Here is a 13,727-nt window from a genome sequence, read left to right on the forward strand (position 1 = left end):
GGTGCCTGCAAGGGGCTGGCCCTCTCGGGGCTGGGGCTGGCGCTCCTGTGCCGGCAGCTCGTCGGTCTCTCTCCAAGTGCCTTGTTCCCACAGGTTCTGTCTTAAGAAACTGCTTTTAGAACAGGTTATGTTTACAGAAAACCTGAGATAGAAGTGAGTTTCCGCAGAGCCCACCCTCACAGGGCCCTATTGTTAGTGTCTGAAGGAAGCCATGTTGACACGCATCATGGGCCAAAGTCCACGCTTCGTTCCGCTTTGCTGGTTCTCCCCCCGCTCAGTCATCACTTCTCTCCGGGCGACTCTGGGCTGAGCCATCTCTCGCAGCCCGGCTTGCGGGGGCCTGGCAGCTCTGGGGCCGGTCCTCCGTCAGCACATGTCTGGTGCTGGGTTTGGGAAAAAAGACCCACGACGCTGAAGGGCCCCTCATCACCTCCTGGCAAGGAGCACGATGTCCCTCCTTGCTCTCGATGTCACGTCACCTGGCTGGGGAGCGTTTGCCGGTGTGTCCACGTGTCACCCCGGCGTGGAGGTCACTGTGGTTCACTGGGATACGTGTAACCGGACCTGCCTCGTGTCCCAGGTCAACCACAATTCCTTTACTCATTTTCACTAATTTTTTTTTACATCTGAGTATCGTCCTTTTAATTGCTGTCCCTTATTGCTGGTTTAGGTTGTTTGGTAAGGTTTGCTGTTGGAGTGGTGGTGCACGCCGGGACTCTGTGTCCGCCGCCGCTCCATTCCCCTGCTGCACCGAACCTGCCCTGTGGCCTGGGTCCTCGGGAGAGCCCCAGCCCCACTGCCTGCGGGTGCTGGTGTCCCTTAAGCTTCACGCCTGCTCGTGGGCACATCAGTAATTGCGCTGCTTCCATGGTCCGTGTCATTCCCGAACCGCAGGTCATGAAGTGCAGGAAACAGACTGTCTCGGTGTCAGGGAGCCACGGTGTGTGTGTCTCAGAGAAGCTGTAGTCGGCAAGGAGGTGCTGTTTTATTGTCCTTCCTTGCCATCATCTGGGTTAACGAGGCTGCGTTTCAGAGGCTCTCAGAGTGGGCTTTAGTCTGGGGGAGAAGCAGGTCCACCCTCGAGGGGCCCCGGGAGAACTGTGGACACAGACATCTGAGCCCCCACCCCCACATCACCAGAGCTGGGGCTGCCCCTTCAGCATGGGTTCAGGCCCTGGAGGCCACTGCCGAGGGTATCTGTCTGTCTCCGGAAGGAGGGACACAGTTGTTTTCAGATAGCTCTGGATGTCCCCGAGTGAAGTGAAAAGCAGGAGGAAGCAGGAGGCTGTCATTGCCGCGCACCATCGGCCGTCAGGTCCCCTGCGGGCGGACAGGCCTGGGTGTGGGTGGGGGGTGACGGATCATCCTTCCGCAGCGGGAATGGGCTCTGTGACTCAGGCTGCAGGGGATGTCATGGTGAGAAGAGCCGGAGCGTCAGCCCGACGCCGAGGGCAACAGAGAGAGGCCGTTTATTTGGGTGATGACTCAGGGGCCCGTGACTCATGGTCAGGCTGGGCTGGACCGCTGGCTCTGCAGAGCTGATCAGAGCGGGGATGGGGACGGTGGTGCCGGTCAGCCCAAGAGCCTGGCCCGCAGGACTCCAGTCTTGTATGTTTTAGGAGTGGGGCGGACGCGGTTTTGATTGTGGAGCCTGAAGTCAAGGCTTGGTTACTGCACGGTGCAGGAAGCAGCAGCTTAGACCCCTTGGCCACCAAGGACTATGAGGCTGTACCTGGCCATGACCTGTGCCCCAGGGTCAGGGTGGAAGCCCCCAGGGCGCGGAGGGGAGAGGCCGGGCCTCAGCATCCTGACTCTGCCGCTCAGTCTCTCCTCCTTCCGTGGCCGCTGGACGGAATCGTCCACACCGGGAGCCGTTACTGGGGAAGATTAGCATCCGTGATCGGGAATCCTAATGCTCCTCTGTACACACATCGGCTCTTTTATTTGTCAGCAGACGCTCAGTGGGCATCTGAGAGGAACCTGGCTATGCCCCACTGGGGCACCATAAAGACTAGTAATACAGGGTCCTTGGCCTCAAAGAGCAGAGCGTGCAGCAGAGCAGGACAAGTGTAGAGAGCTGACCCGAAGGCAGGGTTCGGGAAGTTGTCCTCAGCGGGAGCAGAAAGGAGCCCAGGGGTGGCTGGGCCAGCTTGGGAGGCTGTTCCTGACAGCGCTCCGACGGCTCTGGTGCGCACCACAGGGTCGGCAGCCGAGACGCACACACACGGTGGTGACTGAGGTGAAAACAAACCGCGTCCCAGCGCCCCTGTAGCCGGAAGGAGAGGAGGAAGGTTCCTCTGTCCCGATGCACTTGTGCGTGCCACTGCCTGTCCTGGCCCCACGATGGACTCCCTGTGTCATGGCTGAGTGTGACCCTCAGGGACAGTTTTTAGGGCCTGGCTGGGACACTAGCAGAGCCATGCTACAGGCCGGTTGAGAGGAGTCCAGGAATCCTTGATGAGGTCCAGAAACACGGGGGCTAGTCCAGGAGAAGAGCCAGCTCCAGGGCTAGACCAGAATCTGCCCAGAGCAGAGCAGAGTTTCCCTGGGCCAGGTGGACAGAGACACAGAAGCTCACGGTGATCTGATAGGCTGAGCAGGTACAAACTTGGGAGCAGGGCTTGTCTGATGGCCAGAGACGCATTAGAAAAATACGCAAGTGAAACAAAAGGTTTACAGTGAGAAAATGTCATCGAAGAATGCAGCCAGACTCGCCCGTGAGACAGATGTGCCTGCGTGTGATGTTAACGAGTGCTAATGAGAGCGGAGTTCACCAGAGACTCTGGTGAGGGCACGCACAGTCGGGAGAGCAGAAGAGCGAAAAGTGACGGAGTCGTGAATGTCTAACATCGCTAAATAAAGACACAGTCGTTATTTCAAAATCTAGAGGAAATCCTTTCTTTTTTTATAGGGGTTTTAAAATTTTATTTATTTACTTATTTGTTTAACAGAGAGACAGTGAGAGGGAAAACAAGCAGGGGAAGCGGGAGAGGGAGACGCAGACTCCCCGCTGAGCAGAGAGCCCGATGTGGGGCTTGATCCCAGGACCCTGGGATCATGACCTGAGCCAAAGGCAGACACTTCACCAACTGAGCCACCCAGGTGCCCCTAGAAGTAAATTCTGTAAAAACTGTTGGAAAGAGTTGCGTTGGCTGCTGTTGGGGGGCTGGACCTGGGGAGGGAGGACTAGGCCGTCTAGTGCTGCTCTGCTTCCTACCTGTGTTCATGTGATAAAAACGGAAGCTAATCTGTGTATAAAGAATATCCAGGAAGGGCACCGGGGGCTCAGTCATTAAGCATCTGCCTTCGGCTCAGGTCATGATCCCGGGGTCCTGGGATCGAGCCCCGCATCTGGCTCCCTGCTCAGCGGGAAGCCTGCTTCTCCCTCTCCCACTGCCCCCTCTCCCGCTCCCCCTGCTTGCACTCCCTCTCTTGCTGTCTCTTTTTCTGTCAAATAAATAAATAAAAACCTTTAAAGAAAAAAAAAACATCCAGGAGGACAGAAGCCACAAGGCACACCCTGGGGAGACAGTCCCAGCCGCGCACGCCCAGACCCAGACAAGCCGAACCTCTGCCTCCCGGTGAGGGCGTCTGAGCCGCGTCGCTCCGCCAGCGTGGGTGTTTCCACAGCCATCGTGGAGAGAATCAGGTGACAAGCTGGAGGCCCACGAGTCCCCTGTCCCCGTGCAGAATGGAGAGGGTGAACCTTTAAAGTCTCTGGAGACGGTGAAGCGATGGCGGCCCCGATCCGGACCAGCCCCAGTGTGGGGTCGCAGCTCCGCCGCCAGTGGGCCTCCGGCGGATCCCTCCTTGTCTGGACCTTCGCCTCCTTGTATAAAAACGGGGATTCTAACAACTGCCTGTCAAGGTGGCGCCGGAGCGCCCGCGGTGGCCTCCGTCTCCGTTGCCACAGAGTGCATCATATGGCCTGCTTTCCTTCCTCTCTGCCTGCCTCTCTGCCTACTTGTGATCTCTGTCTGTCAAATAAATTTAAAAAAAAAATTAAAGAATAAGCTGGGCCTACAAGTGAGGCAGACCACGTGTGCAGAGCCCCGCGTGCGGATTATAAACTGACTTCTGTGTACGCGATCTGACGGTATGTTAGGCCATGAGCGAATCCTTAAGACTTTCCAAAAAGTAGAAATAGTACAGACAATGTGCATAGTAGGACGAGAGGGGAACCACGGTGCAGAAAACAAGATGGACCTTCCAGCTAGAATTTTTTTTTTTCAGCAGTCACCTTCAGTCTTCAGTCAAAGGAAAGTTATAGTTCTGGAAGTACAGATAATAAAAATCATGCACGTCAGACCCATGGAAAGCAGTTACAGCCACGTTCAGAGAAGGCTTGGTGGCCTTAAGTCCCCGTGTCACCCCGACAGAGAAGCAGAGAAGAGGAAGCCACCGGCTAGGACAACAGCAAAGCAAAGGAGCTGCAGGCACACAGGGAGAAGCTGTTCGGTCAAGATCCGAGAAGGACTTCTCTGAGTTCGCAAACAAAAATACAAAAATTCAACAGCAAATAGCAAGCTCTTTCTTGGGGGGCGGGAACCAGCTCGACTGCTGAAGATAAGCGCGTTCAAGAGCGGACGCGGGAGGGAGAGCGCGCTGACTCGCGAGGCCGTTTTGCACATCTCTGAAAGTGCCGTGTGAACTTGAATACGGCACCCGTATTTCCAGGAAAAGACAACTTATCAGTGGACCCCAGAAGAAGTAGGAGGCGCAAACTCACCAGTTTCCCCAGAACGAACAGGGAGGGGCGTTTGGAAGAACCCGCTGTGCCCCGTCACTCCCGAGGGCGGAGAGCTGCAGCAGCGTCCAGCTCCTCCGGAGTGGAGAAGGCAGGCAGATGCCGCCGTTCTGTTTGTGGAGCAAGGGGGGCGTTGACGACCGAACCTCGAATTCACAACTGCGTGCATGCACGCAATGCCACCGACCCGCGTGCCTCATGTGTCGATAAATTGGTAACGTTTGTTTTATATACATCATCACACACAGAACGGAACAAGATCACACAGAAAAAGAAGCCACATGATATTCATACTTGTGTTTGGAAATAACCCAGCAGAACGTGGAAGGGACAGCAGCGCACTGCCAGACGGGCTCCTCCCGGGGTGCAGGGTTGGTCCTGGGTCAGCCCGAGAAGCCGAGCCATTACAGTAATAATATTGATCAGTAGAAGAAGGCTGACCTCGATCTTCTCGTGAAGGAAGAAATCCCCACGAAAGGAGCACGTCGTTAGCTGCTCCTCTACCACGTAGGCCCGGAAGCCAGCTTCGACCTTACCGGGGAGACACTGAGAGCGACAGCAGCAGAAGGAGAAGCCACGGTCACTCTCCGCTAACAGAGGCTGAAATTAAAGGCACAAAGCCTAGAAAAGTAGAAGCAAACCACTACGGCTGCCACACGATATGCCTGGAAATCTCAGTGGAGTCAGTGCCAGGCCGTTAGTGAGGGCCGTTAAGAGGAAGGGGGACTCCGGATCAACGTACAGAAATCACAAGAACAACCAGCAAAGATACGCGCACCCCGTTTACGAAAGAACCCTAAGTCTGGGCGAAAACCTGACCCGAGACATGAAAACCCTCCAAGAGAGAAGCTGTAAAGCATTCCTGAAGAACACAGACGCCCCCCGAACAAAGAAAAACATACGCCGTTTGTTTACAGAAGGCTTTGTCATCAGCAGTATGTCAGCGTTCCCTAAATTAACCTAAGCTTTAATACAATCCCAATAAAACTACCAGCAGGCTCTTTCTCCCGCCCTCTTCTGGGGAACTAGGCAGACATGCTCTGTGCTTCCTGTGGAGAAGTAAATAGCGATCGCCAGCGAGACTCTGAACAGAGAGGAGGAGGGAAGGAAGTAACCCTGCCGGATCCCGGAGGTTGGGACAAAGCCTCGGTGATGAGGAGCATTGTGGGGCTGGGTCACGCACAGACGGGCTGACAAACGGGCGAACAGAGACGGACCTCCGAGTCCAAGGGCATTGTTCAGGGTCGAGCCAGCAGCTCAGATCTGCTCAGTAAGGATGGCGGGCTCCTGAATTTCCGGTGTTGGGGTAGCTAGCTATCTAACTGTGCTACCCAAACACCAGACTTGACGTTAATTTTTATTTTTTTAAAGATTGCATTTATTTGATAGAGCGCACAAGCAGGGGGAGCAGCAGAGGGAGAGGGAGAAGCAGGTTCCCTGGGAGCCCGATGCGGGGCTCAATCCCAGGACCTGAGATCATGACCTGAGTCAAAGTCAGATGCCTAACCGACTGAGCCCCCCAGGTGCCCCCAGAATTGACTTTAAAAGATAATTTAAATATAAAGAATGAAACTGTGAAAGTACTAAAAGAAAACCCAGGAAAATTCTGTTTAACCTTAGAGTGAAGAAAGCCTTTTTAACCATAACTTAAAAGTCTAGATCTCTTTGAAAATTAATAGAGTTGGTTGCAGAGCAATAAGACATTTGCATGGGGGTGGGGAACATGAGCAAAGTCTTAAAACAAAGAATCAGGGGGTTGGTATTTACACCTCCACTCCCAGGTGACAGACCAGCCGTCATCATTCGTAAGGAGCTCCAAGAAATCAGAAACAGCACTGACGGTCCAGCAGAGCTGGGTCAGAAGATGGTCAGAAGATACAGATGACGCTCGTTTACACGCAGCGGAGATGCTCGGTGCCCTCTGTGATGGGGGACGTGTGCGGTCGGGCGGCCCTGAGTCTGGGTTTTCACTTCTCAGACGGGCGAACACTCGGGTGTCTTGTGGCCGGCTGTGCTGCTCAGACACAAGGTGTCAGGGCTGCAGACGGACGTGTCCTGTGATGGGGCCGCATTGCTTACGGAAGTTATGGCTTTGCCCGCTGGGTCTGAGCAAGCCAGGCTCTCCTCTTGACGGACGGCTGCACGTCCACGGTGAAGAGAGGGCGCTGTCCGCGTGAAGGCTGCCTTCCACGGGGGAGCGTCCTCTCGTCCGAGAAGAGGAGGCCTCGGTCTCTGTTCCTATTTCTTACATTCGCGTGAGGAAGGGTCGGGAGAGTCGGTAAGAAGCGAACAGGGCACCGGCGGCAGCGGTGGAGGGAGGCTTTCCTCGCATGCTGTGTCACGTTCTATGTCCGGACGCCGGCCGTCCACGCTCCAGGCTCGTCGTCCCGACTCTGCGGCCCCTGCGGAGGGAAGCTGCCTTCTCCAGCCATGCCTTTCTGTAACATTTTGACTTTTTGAACTTTTAAGTATATTTACAGATTTTGGAACATGTACGAAAAAGTAGATTGAAGGCATAAAAGCATCCGTACGCGCCAGTGATTTTCCCATTGATCCTGGTTATTTACAGCATTCATGGTGTGTTTTCATTCCAGAGTTTAGCTTTGACACAAGAGTGCCCGATGCGAGAATTTTTTTTAGGTTCATTTATTGGTCTAAGTCATCTTTGCACCCAGCGTGGGGTTTGAACTCACGACCCTGAGATCAAGAGTCCTAGGCTTGCGCCGCGCCGGCTCGGCGCCCCGTGTATTTCAGTGTCTTCTGCACTTGGCCATGGGAAGCCCGTCGCTCCAGGGTCCGAGGCGTGCGGAGGGCCGAGAACGTGCGCGGTGAACTTGCTGTGGAATCTGCGAGGGGCTGTGAGCTCTCGTGACCAGTGAGCAGAAATCCTGCCCTGGTCTCGTTTCGCAGGCGCCGCTGGCTGTAGGACCTCGCACCATTTCTAAAACGGTGTTTGTGCATCCCGACACCATCCTGCTGTCTCCACGGGCGCCCGTCACGCTGGGAACGGCTGCCCCTTGGCCCCTCTGGATCTTTTCTCTCATCGAGATCTGAACTCTGGGACCCACACGGACCGGAAGCGGGGCTCTCCCACCGCGTCAGTTTCTGCAAGTTCACGGCAGGTCACCAGCAGCCGTGCCCACCGGTGCTCAGGACCGTCCCGCCGACGTCCCGGCAGCCCCGTAACAGACCTTCATCTGTGGGGAAGAGCAGGAAGCGTGCCCTGCCAGGCCACTCCCTTGCCTCACCCCTGCCGGGCCACCCCCCTTGCCCGCCTGGTGGACTCGGCCTCGCGGACGCCGCCCCTCCTGCTCTGTGTCCGCGCACCCCGTCTTCGGCCGGCGTCACAGGGAACCCAGTGCTCGCTCATCTGCTCGCTCTGCTTCTCCTCCTCACCTCCCCGTCCCTCGTTTTAAAAGCGCAAGTCCCTGAAATCCGGAGGAGAGCAGAGCTGTAGTGAGAACTGAAAGCCGTCGGAGGTGGTTGCGTGTGTGCTGGGACAGGGGCCTGTTCAGGCAAAACCAGTTGGTGTTCATGCCCTTGCCTCCCTCCTGCTGCTGGGTCTGGGGGACGCACCAGCTTCGGGGGCTCCTTGGCTGCCACGGCCCCCGAGGCTCCGTGGGAGGCTTTCTGCCCAGTCCGTGGGGAGTGTGTGTCTGTGCGTGGCCTTTCTGTGTCTTCGTAGTCAAAGGGTTCATGTCCCTCCTTCTGATGAGCCGGTTGGCCAGGGTGTGTGTGTCCCAGGCCCCTGCCCACAGGGGATAGAGGGCGCGGGAGGGACAGCTGAGCTGGAGAAAGTCTGAGCAAGTTCTCAGCCGTTGGTAAGCGAGTCTGGCTAAGGCCTGGGGGGGCAGGAGGCCCGTGACGAGGTGGCTCTTGGGGGTCCCTCCTGGTGCAACCCCTCATCAGCGCAGGCTCTGCACTGAAGGCCCTCGGATGCTCACGCCCCGGTTCAGAATGAGTGGAGCATGAATCAGTGGCCCCATGTTCCCCTCTGGTGAGGCTCACTGTACATGTGTCGGCCTTGCTGACTTGTCCAACCTCTGGTTTAAAACCAAAGAGGAGCCTTTGCTCTGAGAATCGGGCAGCCGGCTGCTGTTCCCAGGGGCTTCTGAGATGCCCTCTCCCGGTCCCCTTGGACGGCGACGCTGCAGGGCGGACAGCGTGTTGATGCCTTCTTAGATCTTCCGTCACCACCTTCATTCAGAGCAGGGCATCCCTGTGGGATCACTTGGAAACTCACGCTTAATCAGCTTCCTGGCGCTTCGGGAATCAGCCCCCTGGCCTGAGCCCCTGGTGCCCATGCTTCCTGACCAGCACCCACACCTCCCTGCTCAGCTCCCACTCACACGGCCAGTGGGAGGCTGCCTTGCCCGTGTCCTGGTGCGAGGAGGAAACCCGGGATGATGAGAGCCCCCGAGAAGCAGGTGGAGTGGGGGAGCTGTCCCTGTGGCGCAGGGCACCCTCCTCCCCGTCTGCGGCGGCGGGCTCCCTCCCCACGTGAGCGTGACTTCCAATCTGAAAGTCAGCTTGGCTCACGCTCTGCTCCTGGGCATGTGTGTGTGTGCGAGCTTCCTCCTGACGGCACCACGTGTGTCTCAGAGGTGCCTCGGACGCACCGGCCCCACATAGAACCCTCCTTCTCTGAGGGCCTGCACCCGGCACCCCAGCTCTTTAGTGATCTTCCAAGCAGTTGGGCCACCCGCCCCTCCTGCCCAGATCCCGCGAGAGTCGTCCCCGTCTCCAGGGTCATCCCCACGCCCTCTGCGCCGGCTGCCCCCTTTCAGTCCGGCTCACCGTCCGCTGCAGTCCTGCGGACCCACTGCCGTGACCCTCCCCGGTGCCAGCCCCTGCCGGCCACCTCAGGGCCTCCATGCAGCATCTGAAGCCCTGTGCCCTCTGCGTCCCGCATCCCACAGGATAGGCTCGCCTTCCCCTCCGTCCCGACTTGGCAGAAGATCCCACCGTCCTTCAGCACAGGCGCTGAGCCGCCACGTCCCCCGGGTCTCCTTGCCGTGCCATCACGCACACACAGCGGTCTCCTCCAGAGACTGCGAGCAGGGTAGGGTGTGTGTGGGTCGCGTCTCTGTGTCCAGGACTGAGCCAGTGCCTAGCACCGGCAGGCCCTTGAATGAGAGCTCAGCTCACAAACGCACAGATGTGCAGGTGTGCGCCGGGGCATGCAGGTGTGTGCAGGTGTGCCCCAGTGCATGCCGGTACATGCAGGTGTGTGCCAGTGCGTGCCAGTGTGTGCACACACATGCAAGTGTGAAGGTGCGGGCTTATGTGTGCTGCTACATGCAGGTGTGTGCCAGTCCATGTAGGTGTAAGGTGCACGTGTGTGCAGGTGTGTGCTGATACGTGCAGGTGTGTTCCAGTGCAGGTCAGTGTGTGCACACACGAGCAGGTGTGTGCCGGTGCATACAGGTGTGTGCACATACATGCAGGTGTGTCCCAGTGCATGCCGGTGTGTGCTGCTACATGCAGGTGTGTGCAGTCCATGTAGATGCGAGGTGCACGTGTGTGCAGGTGTGTGCTGATACGTGCAGGTGTGTTCCAGTGCAGGCCAGTGTGTGCACACACATGCAGGTGTGTGCCGGCGTGTGCACATATGTGCAGGTGTGCCGGTGCATACAGGTGTGTGCACATACATGCAGGTTGTCCCAGTGCGTGCCGGTGTGTGCTGCTACATGCAGGTGTGTGCAGTCCATGTAGGTGTGTGTGCACGTGTGTGCAGGTGTGTGCTGATACGTGCAGGTGTGTTCCAGTGCAGGCCAGTGTGTACACGCACGTGCAGGTGTGCCAGTGTGTGCACATACGTGCAGGCGTGCAGGTGCGGGTCAGTGCGTGCAGGTGTGTGCCGGTGCGTACAGGTATGTGCACGTACGTGCAGGTGTGCAGGTGTGGGTCGGTGTGTGCCAGTCCATACAGGTGTGTGCACATACGTGCTGGTGTGCAGGTGCGGGCGGGTGCATACAGGTATGTGCACATACATGCTGGTGTGCAGGTGCGGGCCAATGCATACAGGTGTGTGCACATACGTGCAGGTATGCCCCAGTGTGTGCTGGTACATGCAGGTGTGTCCCAGTACGTGCCGGTGTGTGCACACACATGCAGGTATGCAGGCGCGGGCTGGTGTGTGCTGCTACATGCAGGTGTGTGCCAGTCCATGTAGGTGTGTATGCACGTGTGTGCAGGTGTGTGCTGATACATGCAGGTGTGTTCCAGTGCAGGCCAGTATGTGCACACACGTGCAGGTGTGCAGGTGTGGGCCGGTGTGTACAGGTGTGTGTGCATGCGTGCAGGTGTGCAGGTGCCGGCCGGTGCATACATGTGTGTGCACATACATGCAGGTGTGCCGGTGCGTACAGGTGTGTGCACATACGTGCAGGTGTGCAGGTGTGGGCTGGAGTGTGCTGGTGCAGCGCAGCCTGGAGATTTGGGAAGAGCTGTACACCTGACTCTTCACTTACGCTTCCCACCTCAGGGCTCTGCCTTTGGGGTAAGGAGTAGGGCCTCTGCTCCAGGAAGCACCTCTTGAAATGTGTGACACAGATGGTTCACACAATTACACTCCCACAGATTCTCCTTTCCCAGTGTTTTGTAAGTCCAGGCAAAATTCTAAGGAAAGCTTCGGCAGGGGTTAGGGTCTGCAGAAACCAGGGAGGGTTTCGAGTGTCGGGTGCCTCCCCCTCGGAGGGCAGGAGGAAGGGCGCGTGGGAGGGTGTGGGCGTGGGCCGCAGGGGTGAAGGGGCCCCTCCCGGCAGGTCCCGGAGGTGTTCAGGGAATGTCTAGGAGCCTCCGCACTCCTGAGTGTGTGTAAGGTGCCGGCCCCTCTCCCGCGGCCGAGGAGGGTGGGTCTGCTAGCAGCGGCTCTAGCTGATCTTCCCAGTCGAACGCTGGACTTGAGGGCATAGAATCTGGAAGGCATAGAACATCCCCTGCTCGCCCATGATTCACACATCCCACGAAGCAAGGAGCCCCTGGGTACCCGCACTCACGGTTTCTCCGTCTCTTTCTCTCCCCAGTCGTGCCAAGCTGACCTGGTGAAGGACAACGGTCACAAATACTTCCTGTCGGTCTTGGCAGACCCTTACATGCCAGTAAGATGACCCTCCCTTCTCCCTCAACAGTGTCCAGAGCTGCGCTGTTTGTTCCCACGCGTGTCTCACTCTGGGGTTCCGTGGCGAGGGGCTCCCTGGGGGCGGAGGGCCACGTCGGGTGTGGGCGGGCGGTCGGCCTTTGCCTAAGAGCAGCTGGTTTCAGAGCAGGTTCCTTTCTGCCTCTGAGCAGGTCGGTTCGGCTGTTCATGACCGTCTGTCTCCCTGGCACATCTGTGCAGCAGAGGAGTATCCCTGCCTGCTCACATCCTGTCGACGGAATGAGATTAATGAGCGCTTTCATGTCTCTCTGACAGCTCACAGGCCTAGGGAAGGTTCTGGAACATGACAAGTTGCCAGTGTGCCTTATGAATCAGGAAGGAAGGGAGGGCAGGAAAGACGAGAGTGAGCGTTTACGTTTCAAATTATGTTATTTTATTAAAATGCTTCAGCAACAGTCATCTATGAACGGCATTCACAGTGAGCGCTGCCGATGCGCCGTAGCGAACCCCCAGCCTCCCTCCCTGCGGCTCCTAGTGTGGCAGAGAACAAAACAGACGTCCGGAGTCGATCCTTGATGTAACTCGGTTTTGCCAGCATATCTAAAGCGTAAAAGTTCATTTTCACAGCCTTGGCGTTCTAAGCTATGCTGGTTACCGAAGAAAAACCAGAAGACGTTAAAGACAGGATTGTTGCGTAACAGGCAAGTGGCACCGCGTGTTTGAACTGAAGCCTGGTGACAGAGCTCCATCCTGGGAGCGGAAGCTCACCCTCGCGAGGCTGGGGGGTAGTGGCTTCCCCGCCGTCCAGATGAGCAGAGCACAGGCAGCCAGATGGCAGAGCCCCCTGCACTGCCGATCATGGCTCAGTGGCAGCCCAGGCCGGCACAGGTGGGCCCCACTTCGGCTGCAAACACACTGACGTTTTGAGCCCATAGTGAAATTCAAAAGAGAAGATTGCCAGATGCCAAAAACTGAAGCCAGAAGTCTGAGGAGAGCCACAGTGGGAAGGGAACGCTGACCCCGGGGTCTCCTGCCCTAAGCCCAGGGTGGGGCCTGAGTGGCCACAGCGCAGGAACGGACCCCCGTGGAAAGCCAGGAGCCTGCAAGGTGTGCCCTGCCCCATGCGGGGAGGCACTCGGAAACGCAGCTCCCAGGGGTCCACACCCAGGGGGAGACAGCAGCCCAGATCCCCAGGGTCCTGGAAGCAAAGGAAGAACCCCCACGGGCGGTGCAGAGCCTGGAGCCTGAGAGCCTTGGCCGCAGGTGGTCGAGCCAGCGGGGAGGAGAGCCAGTAGAGTCGGCAAATAGGAAATCAGCCCCCGAGAACCGAAAGTACTAGAGTTCTCTGAGAACAACTGTAAAACCCACATGAGTACGTGTGTGTAAGACGATTGAATGGGAAGAATTCAGTTACGTCCAAATTGCAGCACCGTGTGGTTCCTCAGAACTACTTTTGTCCCTTCTAGAAGAAAACCATCTGTTCTTTTCTTTTTACTCATCCTCAAAAGTGACCACCTAGAGGGGCGCCACGGGGGCTCAGTTGTTAAGCCTCTGCCTTCGGCTCAGGTCGTGATCCCAGGGTCCTGGGATCGAGCCCCGCATCAGGCTCTCTGCTTGGTGGGAACCTGCGTCCCCTCTGCCCCTCCCCCTGCTTGTGTGCCTTCTCTTGCTGCGTCTCTCTGTCAAATGAATAAAATCTTTTTTAAAAAATGACCAAGTAGATTCTCTTGGTGAATCTGCAGATCTGGGGGAGCCTGTAGTGGAAGCCATCGTCTCTGCTGTTCAAAGCTCCGCAGTGAAGCAAACAGCAGGCGGCCCGTGGGCGAGGGAACCCAGACGCTACCCAGCACGGAGCAAACAGCAGGCGGGAGGGGGCGC

At 57.3% G+C, this 13,727-nt stretch overlaps 1 protein-coding gene across 7 annotated transcripts in view; it reads left to right on the forward strand.

The window, feature by feature from the left end:
* The window catches only part of RPTOR (regulatory associated protein of MTOR complex 1), a 306,996-nt gene that overhangs the window by 237,472 nt on the left and 55,797 nt on the right, over positions 1 to 13,727 (forward strand). For all 7 annotated transcript variants that reach the window (XM_032322464.1, XM_032322470.1, XM_032322466.1 and 4 more), the window contains one exon: positions 11,776 to 11,850. In XM_032322464.1, coding sequence (XP_032178355.1) covers positions 11,776 to 11,850 — 75 coding nt within the window. The remainder of the gene's footprint in view (positions 1 to 11,775; positions 11,851 to 13,727) is intronic.

The sequence above is a fragment of the Mustela erminea genome, chromosome 18, assembly GCF_009829155.1.
Source record: "Mustela erminea isolate mMusErm1 chromosome 18, mMusErm1.Pri, whole genome shotgun sequence".
Taxonomy (NCBI): Eukaryota; Metazoa; Chordata; class Mammalia; order Carnivora; family Mustelidae; genus Mustela; species Mustela erminea.